The following is a 12,306-nucleotide window of genomic DNA, read 5'->3' on the forward strand; positions in this document are numbered from 1 at the left end:
GTTGGTTGAGTGTTCGATGTGCTTTTATAACTCGACAACATTTACCTCATTTTGACCTTAATGCATTAATATATTTAAGGATTGTAAACATGAATACATAAATTGTTGTACTGGAATAGGATTAAAAAGATACAATAATATCCCAATAAAAGTCCCTGTTATTGTGCCATTTATCCTTTTGTGAAACCTGAGCTAAAACAAAACCTGGTATATAGGTTGCAATTCAAGTGTGTAATGTATGCTTATAGATTTCATAATTGTCTGGTAAATATTGAGAGATTTATTACTTTAAAGTGGTATATCAACAGTATTTCCAAACAATATAGACACAAAATAGAAACAATACATTTAACCAATTTTAACACGTATTTTTATCTATGTAGAATAAATCAAATTATGTACATACACGGTCTTACGAAGCTTAACTTTATACGACATTTGTGATTTCTTATGGAAAATCATTCATTGGTTGGATAAAAACCAATACATACCTCTTATAATACCGACATTTATCAAAAGTAATTAAAAATATAAAAATAATTAAAAAATAGAAGTGTTCAGACAATATTTTGACACCCCATTTGTAGCCCATATAATTATTTTTGTGACTCAATTTTGAACGAAAAGGTTTTTGTCCACAATTAATTACTTGTAATTTTCCAACACTATTTTACAACGCTATTTTACCAGAATTCTGCCCTGTTGCGCTTATTTGATTACACTTTGATCATGTGTTTTTAAAAAGGTATCAATTCATAAAACCTGGCAGACAAACACCTAAGGGCAATGGACAATTATATTTGTGTGAACATTCACAGCAGAGCAGTGCCCGTGAAGCCGCTGAAATGGAACAAGAACGGATCCGGGAGCGAGCGCTGGAACTGAAGAGACTTCGGCAGGATCAACTGGAGCTAGCAAGACTGAGCCACAACGCCGCGCTTGAGAAAGAGTTATTGACACATGTAAGACCCAATTTGACAGATTGAGCCTCGCAATGGGAAAATAGAGCTTAATGCATGTGCGTAGTGTTGTCCCAGATAACTTAAATAATAGGTCTTGGAAGTGTATATATGGAAGAAGGAGCAAAATTATGTTATGTATAATAATCAGGGACAACGCTGTCCACCTGTAAACACAAAAACACCATGAAAGCGGAGTGTCATCCCTGACACAGCAGGGGTTCCACTGGCCCAAAAAAAGTTGTCGCCACTTTTTCGCGGCGTGAATACTGTCGGTTATTCCACCTTATTAATAAGAACAATCATTTAAAGAAACCTTACTACATTAATGTCATTGACTATATTATCACTTTAAAAAGTATGTTATTTCATAAAAAAAACAATAAGTACCTTCATAAGTCATACCTTCATAAGTCTTTATAAGCTTTATTTGTATATAAATAACATTTTTTTCAACTTGATAAGCAACACAGGTAACCAAAATAATATAATAATGTTAACATCAATGTATTAAACAGTATGCTGCATAAATGTTTCGAAATTAATTATTTAAACATAAAATCACACCAATGTTCATCATTTGAAAGGGAATCAGAAAATAAAGCATCTCACTTCAAAGTGTTAAACAGTTATATTTGGTCATTTGGACATGATATACATCAGTTTCTGTTGTTAACAAGTTTTCTGTTAGTGGTGGATGATTTCCAGGTTCAATTAAATGACTGTTGTTCACGCCTTTTTCCTGACAGAAAGGCCCAGATAATTGCCACCATCCATTCTAGTTGCCTGAAATAACATAAAACATATTTTTACAAACTATCAACATCAAACCAACACATAAATGTCCCTATCTTTAAATGTCCGAATTTAACATATCCGAAATATAGTACATCGAGTGAATGTTTTATATTTAATTCAGAAATTGTTGTTATCTTAATCAATTTATATACTTCTCAGAACATTACAATAATGAATCTATTAAACAGAAATGCTCACAAATACCTGTTGAAACAAGTTTTTATTTGTTGATGTGGAGAAATTAAATGCTTTTGCCAGCCCCATGGTTTTGATTTTAACAAAGAAATAGCGGCCCTAATAATCATTATAATTATTGATCGTCGTGACAGTTTGTCCCCGTGTTACTTAACTTATTGCTCAATATCATAAAGGAGCCGTTAATCCGATAATAACCCCCCATAAAACTTGACAATAGCAGTAAAAACACCGTTTGTAACACTTACATGCTTCGGTGATTTCTAATGCACTCCGCACTGTAGGTCGCTTACATCGTCGTAAATCAATATTTACAACTGACAGACGCTGGCCGCTAATACTCGGTCGCGTGCTTTTGACTCGCAGTACATTTTCGGATAGGATTTTACCGATTTTTTGAAATTCGCCACTTTTAAAAAATTGGAGCCACATTAAAAAATTTAGAGCCATTTTGCGCCAGTGGCGATCGACAGCGAAACCCCTGCACAGGCTAGTCTGGGTCGACAATTTACACACTTGCATTAAGCCCAGTTTTCTCATATTTGGGCTCAATTAATAAATAGTGAAAAGCACAGAAGGCCTTATGGCATTATAGTGCTCAATCATTGAGCCCAGAAACATTGAACAGATCCATAGCCACATCCACTTTCTCTGGTCTTGATAGTATTTTATGCTATTTTATTGACCTATTCAAAGATTCTTTGAAAATTAATCTAAATAATAGACCTTGGAAGTTTATATCCCAAAAAAGGAGCATAATTATTTGAGGTTTAATATAACATATTGAAGTCATTTGTATTAGCAGTTTGAAATCATTCTTTGCAACAGTTGTCAATCCATTACTGGACATGAGGTATTGTAATCTCTAAATTATAATTGGCCCAAATGCAATTTTACAGACCAGACAAAAGTATTTACTGAGCCATAATTTTTCACTTGCCAGGAGTGCCAGTTTTATGGAATTTTTTCTGAACCTCATGATGTTTACCGTAATTTTGCTTTTTCCATGGTCTGGCTGGCTTCTGGGCCGGAGTTGTTATGCTATCACTTGGCAGAAATAAAATATTAGAATAAGAAAATTTAAGCAAGCCTTGTTAAATTAAAATAACTTACCAGTGCTGGGTTTACTGTTTTGTTCTAATTTTGACCACATAATATTCCTGCAAGTTATTCGTCCTTGTTTGAAATTGAATCATGTAAGCTATATGTAAAGCACGTTTCGCCAAAGTTAAATATTTATAGCTTGCACTGTATCATGCAAGCCCGAAATCAAACATGTAAGCCCAAAGTGTAACTAACAAGCCCAATTGAAACATGCAATCCCAAATTGTAACATGCAAATCCAAATTGTAACACGCAATTCCAAATTGTAATATGCAAATTCCAAATTGTAACATGCAAGCTCAGTTGAAACATTTAATCACAATGTGAAACATGTAAGCCCAAGTTAAAACATGAAAGATGACAAACTCAGACAAAGACAAATTATAGGTATAAACTGTTAAGTAAGACCTTTTTACAACTTATTCCAATGAAAAAATAACTGAACCTTGCTACATCTTAAGACATGCAGAGTTGGGGTGTGTTTGTAACTGTAACACTTGTTTTAGATTGAGAGCCAGTTGAATGACTGTCAAACAAATAAGATCATTAAATATAAAAGCAACAGAACAAAAAATGTTATAAATATCATAAATATCATAAATAATGAAGAATCATTATGTGATCCCACGGACAAAATACCAAGGACATTAAAATGCATATGAATCTACTAACTTTTTTTTAAGTGGAGCAAAACCATCTTAATTTCAGGGCAATCATCAAACATTTACTTAGTTTTTGCTCTTAAGGTCTTATATGCCCTTACTTAACATATAAACGGTTCTTTGCCAAATTACAGCATGAAAACTTGCCAGGAAGTAAATTAGGGTGACAGAACACTTTGTAACGTGATCTTGTCAGCAGGTGTTTTCAAGTGTGCTGTTTGCTGTTATTTTTGTTCAGAGTCATTTTAGTGTCATGGCTTTTTTATGAGACCGATTGTTTAATCTGCGTTAATAACAGATATGTTTTGGCAAACAGAAGTCGTGAAATAGTATTGCACTGAGTATACCCCCTGCTAAGAATAGAAGAGGGGTAACTCTATTTTCCATGGACATAGGTCTGTTATATAGTCTGTATACTTACAAAAAAACTTGTCAGACTTTTTTCAACAAACAACATTCGAACGAATATGTGTACTGTCACGTGTTAAAAATTGTTGATATTATGCCATTGCTTCAATTGATAATTTCTTTAGCATGCTTTTTACAACTACAACATATAACTACATGAGAGAAAATAATGTTTATTGAGTAAAGCATAAGGAAACACAAATGCATGTTAAATGTTTTTCCTCTTTATGCCAATGATTTGTTTGAACATATATGAGGAACATGTTTTCAAACAACGTAAATATTTTGGGTTTGTGATGATCACCACTGTGTATTATTAGGTTATAGTATTGAGATAGATTTTCACAGAGATTGGTTGGCATTCAGCATATAAAATGTGTTAGGCCAACATTATTTTAATATGAGAGTACTAAAGATGTCAATGTGTTGTTTTTTTAGAATAATTAAGTGGGCTTTATCCATGGAATTTATGTGTACTTTCATAAAATATAATTTGCATGGTATGAAATTATTATGTTTAGTTGAACAATAAATAATGTACAGAATATATGGTTAGTGTTGAACAATAGAAAAATTAATCTTGCAAATGTTACTTTGGTAAGCTCATCTGAATGTTCTAACAGAAAGACATAAATAGCTTTGTATTCAATGAATATCTATGTTATTGATAATATCCCACCATTTTAATATTTTTATCACTTTCTACCTTTAATAAAAGGACAAACAAGCAGTTAGCACAGTGCATGCTTATAATTCAATGAAGAAGTAAACTTGAACAATATTGAACAATATGTGCCATTGAAGTGTGTGAATACATGTATATTTATTTGTTACTTTTAGTGCGAATGTCTTCAATTGTTATGGAATTTAAGAGTGCACAACAAAATTAACAAATAAAAATACCTCTGTAGTTATAGACAAACGAGTTAAGGCACTGTACTGTGTATTTCGTCTCTAAGTTGATACAAAAAGAATAATAATAGTGTTTTAGGGTAGTTTTGCTGTTTGCTGCTCATGTATTTAGGATTTGGAAATGAATCCTTTAAAATATGATTCTATTCAGAAAGATCTTTAACTTTATAGGATTTTCTAATGGACTACACATGTGTCAAAGTGCATATCTAAGTGGTAAATGGTCAAGAAGGAACACACTTTAATAGCCGTGTTTTTCCTCTGTTTCCAGGACTATGACAATATCCTCCATGATCTGAGTGACCTTCAGCGTTCAGACAGAGAGCGAAGACTGAAAATCGTGCACAATATACCAGTAAGTGACGCAATATACCCGTAAGTAGGGCAGTATACCAGTAAGTAGCTCAATATACCAGTAATTAAAAAGTAAGTAGCTCAATATACCAGTAAGTAGCTCAATATACCAGTAAGTAGCTCAATATACCAGTAATTAACTCAATATACCAGTAAGTAGCTCAATATACCAGTAAGTATCTCAATATACCAGTTAGTAGGGCAATATACCAGTAAGTAACTCAATATACCAGTAAGTAACTCAATATACCAGTAAGTAGCTCAATATACCAGTAAGAAGCTCAATATACCAGTAAGTAGCTCAATATACCAGTAAGTAGCTCAATATACCAGTAAGTAGCTCAAGATACCAGTAAGTAGCACAATATACCAGTAAGTAGCTCAATATACCAGTAAGTAGCTCAATATACCAGTAAGTAGCTCAAGATACCAGTAAGTAGCTCAATATACCAGTAAGTAGCTCAATATACCAGTAAGTAGCTCAATATACCAGTAATTAACTCAATATACCAGTAAGTAGCTCAATATACCAGTAAGTAGCTCAATATACCAGTTAGTAGGGCAATATACCAGTAAGTAGCTCAACATACCAGTAAGTAACCCAATATACCAGTAAGTAAGGCAATATACCAGTAAGTAGTTAAATATACCAGTAAGTAGGGCAATTTACCAGTAAGTAGCTGTATTATGGGCCTTTGACTTAACAATTTACTCTAAAATAGCTGCTGTGCAGCTTCAAAGTGCAGTAGGCGATATTGTGTTTCGCAAACACACTTCTTGTTTGTACATATTTTACAGCCTGTGCATTTTGGATTGGGAAAAATGCATGATAAACCATGATAAACAGTCAAGAATTTTGGGAAAAAATATTACTTTTTGCGATAGGGAAACAGACTGAAAGAAGGCTGTAATTTTTGGGCATACAATTCATTTTAATGAATCAATAAATACAAAATCCATAAAACTCAATGATATCAACAATGTTTATCTATTGCACTGTAGAAACAAGTGTTTGAGCCGCCCCACATACGTATGGAGGACCGGGAGGAAAGGCAGCGCAACCTGGAGAAGCAGTTTGAGGACATGTACATGGCCGGTACCCGGCGCCTAGGAGACGTGAGCATGGCTCTCGAGTCAGGACCTTTGATTCCAAGTCAGGAGAACTCACTGGATGTAACGGGCCAGGACGGGATGGGAAACGACGAGACTAGGACGCAGATAAGGGAGCCAACCCTGCCTGGAATGCCCTCTGTGCTGCAGGACATGACCAATGTGCCAAAACAACGGAAACAGCCGGGTAAGGGAGAATGTTACATTTTCAAGTCGATCATTTTGAATATTATGCTTTTTCTAAAATACATTTTTATCTTCAGTATTTTTATGCCCCTAATTGAGCAATAAAATGGCTTATTTGTGACATAAGCAGAAGTTTTAGACAAAAATGAGATTTGGTGCCATTTGTGCCTTATGGACACTTGCCTTGTTATAGACTGTTACTTGGAATTTATCACCACTTTCAAGTAATTTATATGTTTTTAAGTGCTTTTTCCAACATTTTAGGGTAAGTTTAAGGGTTTTTCTAGTTTTGAAATATGTGTATTTATTTAGCCTAACATATATGCCACATGATCGAACGATCGGGGGCAGGGATAATATTTTCCCGCAACATCAATCGGTCCATATAAATGGGGAAAATGTATAAAAAAAAAAATATCCGAAATCATGACAGATTACGTTAAAATATGTTATGCCCCCCTTCGAAGAAGAGGGGGAATATTGCTTTGCTCATGTCGGTCGGGCCGTCCGTCCTACAGGTGGTTGTCAGACGATAACTCAAGAACACTTGGGCCTAGGATCATGAAACTTCATGGGTAGATTGATCATGACTCGCAGATGACCCCTATTGATTTTGAGGTCACTAGGTCAAAGGTCAAGGTCACGGTGACCCGAAATAGTAAAATGGTTTCCGGATGATAACTCAAAAACGCATAGGCCTAGGATCATGAAACTAAATAGGTAGATTGATCATGACTCGCAGATGACCCCTATTGATTTTGAGGTCAATAGGTCAAAGGTCAAGGTCACGTTGACCTGAAATAGTAAAATGATTTTCGGATGATAATTCAAGAACGCATACGCCTAGGATAATGAAACTTCATGGGTAGATTGATCATGACTTGCAGATGACCCCTATTGATTTTGGGGTCACTAGGTCAAAGGTCAAGGTCACGGTGACCCGAAATAGTAAAATGATTTTTGGATGATAACTCAAGAACGCATATGCCTAGAATCATGAAACTTCATAGGTAGATTGATCATGACTCGCAGATGACCCCTATTGATTTTGAGGTCACAAGGTCAAAGGTCAAGGTCACGGTGACCCGAAATAGTAAAATGATTTTAGGATGATAACTCGAAGAACGCTTTTGCCTAGGATCATGACACTTCATAGGTACATTGATCGTGAGGTGCAGATGACGCCTATTGATTTTCAGGTCACTAGGTCAAAGGTCAAGGTCACAGTGACAAAAGTCGTATTCACACAATGGCTGCCAGTACAATGGACAGCCCATATGGGGGGCATGCATGTTTTCAAACAGCCCTTGTTAAACATTTGATTTTTGCCATTTATTAAAGTGGTATAATAAATGTACAAGTAAAATTTCCTTGGGCATTTTTTTTAACAACATACGAGTTTACTCAACTGGTTTTATCATTTGCTACTTCATTGTTGTTTTGTGTGCTGTTTTATCAGACTTTTTTTCATCATTTTTAATATTATTAATCTGAGTAAGTCTATACCCATGTTTCAAATCGTTGTCGACTCGATAATAGCTTACAAACATGCACTGAAACAAACAAATGTCTGTGCGTAGGTTGGCTACTGACAATAACATAATCAAATAATTAAGAAATAATTTGTGTTCGTTATAGTTTTTGTCAAATAACCCACGGCCGATAGTTTAGATGCGTAGGGATTAAATCACGAGTGCGATGCACGAGTGATTTGAAACCACACATCTAATTTTCCGGTTGTGGGTTATTCAACAACAAACTATAAAGTATACCAATTATTTTGATTCTAACACGGTTTTTACTAAAGATTTATACAATGTATATTATTTTTCTTGTGCACTGTTTTATGTGAAGTTCCGCCCATAAAAATAATTTTCAGCTGTTCTGTCGATAAAATCCGCGACTTTCATTCATAATTATATTACTGGATTATTACGCTGGTGGAAAATGTATCGGCATGTTTTGTTAAGTTACAGCGTGTGCTTTCAATGTCTGCCCGTAATTATTGCAGAATGACCCATAGACGATTTTCTTCTTTGTTTATATGAAAGTTTTCACGTGCCGTGTTAGAACCGTTTTTTACTTCTATCTCGGATATTATAAAAGTTGTAACAGTTTACAGTGATAACAATACATTACAATCGCAACATATTGTTTTGTATCACATGCAAGCCAATTAACAACCAGTGTGCGCAGTCACCTTAGGCTTAGCAGACAAAACAGTGAAACTGTTATAACAATTATAACTATCAATAGACACACAATGACCCCGATAATCGATCGATATGTACATCACAGGCCACCCTCATTAATTTCGGACGCGTCTATCCGCTGTTCACAAGTTTTTTATTCTTGGTCTGACGTGCAATAAACCGGTCCTGACCGGTTTAGAGACTGTAGCAAATGGTTTATCACACCTTATTGAGATAAGAATGTCATTAGGGTGTGTTAGCATGTGCACTGTGTAATCGATTTCATGACATGGAAATTTTAGCAAACAAAATCGGACCAACTGTTTGGGATTTTCAATCAGTCTTTTATGACCCTAATCGGTCTAGGACCGACAAAACCGAAAAAAATATGATCCCTGATCGAGGGTATATTCTTTTTAACCTGTCTGTCTGTCTGTCATTCTGTGAATAACTTTAACCTTGGTTAAAGTTTTTCAATATTGAATAACTTTTGCAATATTGAAGATAGCAACTGGATATTTGTCATGCATGTGTATCTCATGGAGCTGCACATTTTGAGTGGTGAAAGATCAAGGTCATTCTTCAAGGTCAAAGGTCAAATATATGGCTTCAAAAAAGCGTCAAAACTTTAACCTTGGTCATAACTTTTGACATATTGAAGATAGCAATTTTATATTTGGCATGCATGTGTATGTCATGGAGCTGCACATTTTGAGTGAAAGGTCAAGGTCATCCTTCAAGGTCAAATTTCAAATTTATGGCTTCAAAGCAGTGCATTAGTGGGCATTTTGTTTCTGAAAAACACATTTCTTGTTAAAAAAGGAAATTAAAATAGTTTTTTGCATTACAATTATTTATCATCAAAAAGTTAACTATTGAACATTATGTTCCAAGGATTTAAACAATTACAAATAATGAATTTTATTTCTGAACTAAAATGTTGTACTCTTATCCTATGATATGCTTATTTTTATTATTAACATTATTTCCAAATAACATGTTGTATTTTTCTTCTATGAAATACTCATAACATATCCTTGTACATATGTCTTCTTTTTTGTTCACAGAGAAGGTGCTCCGTAGCTTAGTCTTATTGAAACGCTCTTGTGTCTCTTGGTAAGAATCAGTACATGGCGTCTTTTTGAATATCTAAAGAACGCTAAAGAAGAGCCCAGCATACCTGACCTTGACCCTAAGCATTATTTCCAAATAACATGTTGTATTCTTCTTGGAAATACTCATTACATATCCTTTAACATATTTTTTCTTTTTTGTTCACAGAGAAGGTGCTGCGTAGCCTCATGGACCGTATCAAGTCACAGCGTGAGGAGTGGGTGAACACCCGCTCCCTGGGTGAGGTGGGAGAGAGCCCTGCGTACCCGACCTTGAACCAGGCTGGGGAAAATCAGTCATCTGGTGAGTGGTGCTCTACTTCAATTAGTTTGAACCTTCTTATTTTAGCTGATTGCATTGTAAGCCTTAGTCTTATTGAACCAACCTCAAGTCTGTTTTCTTGGTTAGAATCAGTGCTTGGTTGTATTTAAGGAGATTGAAACCTTTCCCCACAAGAAGCAAATACAAAATGGCTTTTGCAACCAGCACAAAACCAGAACAGCCTGTAAGTAACTTGCAGTCTGGTCAGGTTTTATGCTGTTTGCTGCTCATCAATAACTAAGGGTTGGAAATGAAGCCTTTGAAACTTAAATTTAGGAAGAAAGGTATTTAATTAAATGTAACTTTTAAGGGACTACAAATGCATGAAAATATGTATCAAAGTGATAAAGGGTTAAAGAATTCTTCCACGGTGCATTGAGTCCTTGACTTCCCAGTCACGAGGTGGACACCATATTTTCTAGGCATTTCATTTGTGTATGAACTGTTGGGAAAATGATGCCTTATCTGCCTTAACATCCATAGCTGATATATTTCATCACCTTCAACATTTTATCATTGACATTGATCCAACTAGGACTGCATTTAGCAATTGAAAAAGTAAAGGCTATGATGTGAATTTTTGCACAAAACAATGAAGTCATTGGCAAATTGTTCCGACATGAACATTTAGCATGGTCATGGATTTACACAAATATATTTGCATACATAGTGGATTCAATAGGAAATTGAAAGTTGGTCATGTGGGCAGATTATCCAATCAGAGTGTTTTTTTACCTTTAAATGAAAGAAGTTGTAATTTTAGGAGAATGAAGTCCACTGCTTCCAGCCAATTTCTTCCCTTCAAGTGTGAAGATAAATTGCAAATAGTTCTTAACATAGTTCTTTAATTTGTTAAATAGAGCGCTATATTGTTAAATATTTTTTAAACTAAAGACTTCAGGTAAACCCTGTGTGGTATTTTTTCACCTGTTGCGTTATCAAAATAACACACTTGTTATGGCTTTGACTTCTGTATGATGCCATATATTCTCTAATAAGTGCTTTACATGTTTAACAAATTATGGATTTTTCAGATCCTATATTCTATGCTACAAAAGAAAATTAATTCAAACACAAAAAAATATAAAACAGTTGATTGAGCAATATAAAACTTGTTTCTGAAGTTCCTATATTTAAAGCAAGTGTCCAATCCCCAATAGACCACAGCTGACTACTAAAATCCCACTGTATTTAAACAGGAGAATGTTTTGAGGCTGCCTGTTTAAAACCCAGAATCTTTGCAAATTGGGTTGAATTTCTAATAGTTCACGGCTTTTTTTGAGCTGATTTCTATAATGGAAACAATGACAACTTTCCTGTATGTTGCAGCTATTAATGGGGATGGCGACTTTCACCCCTTATTGCCTGAAGAGTCCCCAGAGAAGCAGCGAAGAGTTCACTCCCCTGTTGCTACAGACAACGGAGGCAGTAGGAAAATTGCACCTCCCAAAGGAGAGCAGACAAGGGAGAGAATCACGGCCATGCCTCCAGATGAATTCTCAGACAAACTCTGGGCTACCAATCAGCAACAGCAAACAAATGTGCAGGTAGAAATATCATAAATGTACATTAATGCGACGTACAGCTAGCTATTGCTTTGATACTGCTTGGTCGATCTTCATCAAGCTCACCTTAAGCTATTAATCCTTAATTCATTCTTTCTGAGCTATCACTCTATTCTTCAACTGTCGTGTGATACCATATAATATGAGCCTTGCTGTGTGAAAACAGGGGTTAATGCATGTGTGCAGAATTTTGTTTCAGATAAGTCTGTGCAGTTGGCACAGGCTAATCAGGGTCAACACTTTCCATCTAGACTAGATTTTTCATCTTTTAGAAAGCAAATGCTTTTAATAAAAAAAGAGACCCTAATTAGCTTGTTTTTCAAGAGTAAGGCCTTAATAATTCTCCAGGAACAATTTACTAGTGTGATATTCTATGTGATTTACTGTGTGATATTCTATGTGATTTACTGTGTGATATTCTATGTTA

At 35.0% G+C, this 12,306-nt stretch overlaps 1 protein-coding gene across 1 annotated transcript in view; it reads left to right on the top strand.

The window, feature by feature from the left end:
• Positions 1-12,306, top strand: part of LOC127835950 (uncharacterized) — an 89,934-nt gene that overhangs the window by 8,951 nt on the left and 68,677 nt on the right. Inside the window, exons 4-8 of the mRNA XM_052362369.1 lie at positions 819-962; positions 5,310-5,393; positions 6,395-6,689; positions 10,162-10,296; positions 11,644-11,861. Of these exons, the coding sequence (XP_052218329.1) occupies positions 819-962; positions 5,310-5,393; positions 6,395-6,689; positions 10,162-10,296; positions 11,644-11,861 (876 nt within the window). The remainder of the gene's footprint in view (positions 1-818; positions 963-5,309; positions 5,394-6,394; positions 6,690-10,161; positions 10,297-11,643; positions 11,862-12,306) is intronic.

The sequence above is a fragment of the Dreissena polymorpha genome, chromosome 6, assembly GCF_020536995.1.
Source record: "Dreissena polymorpha isolate Duluth1 chromosome 6, UMN_Dpol_1.0, whole genome shotgun sequence".
Classification (NCBI taxonomy): Eukaryota; Metazoa; Mollusca; class Bivalvia; order Myida; family Dreissenidae; genus Dreissena; species Dreissena polymorpha.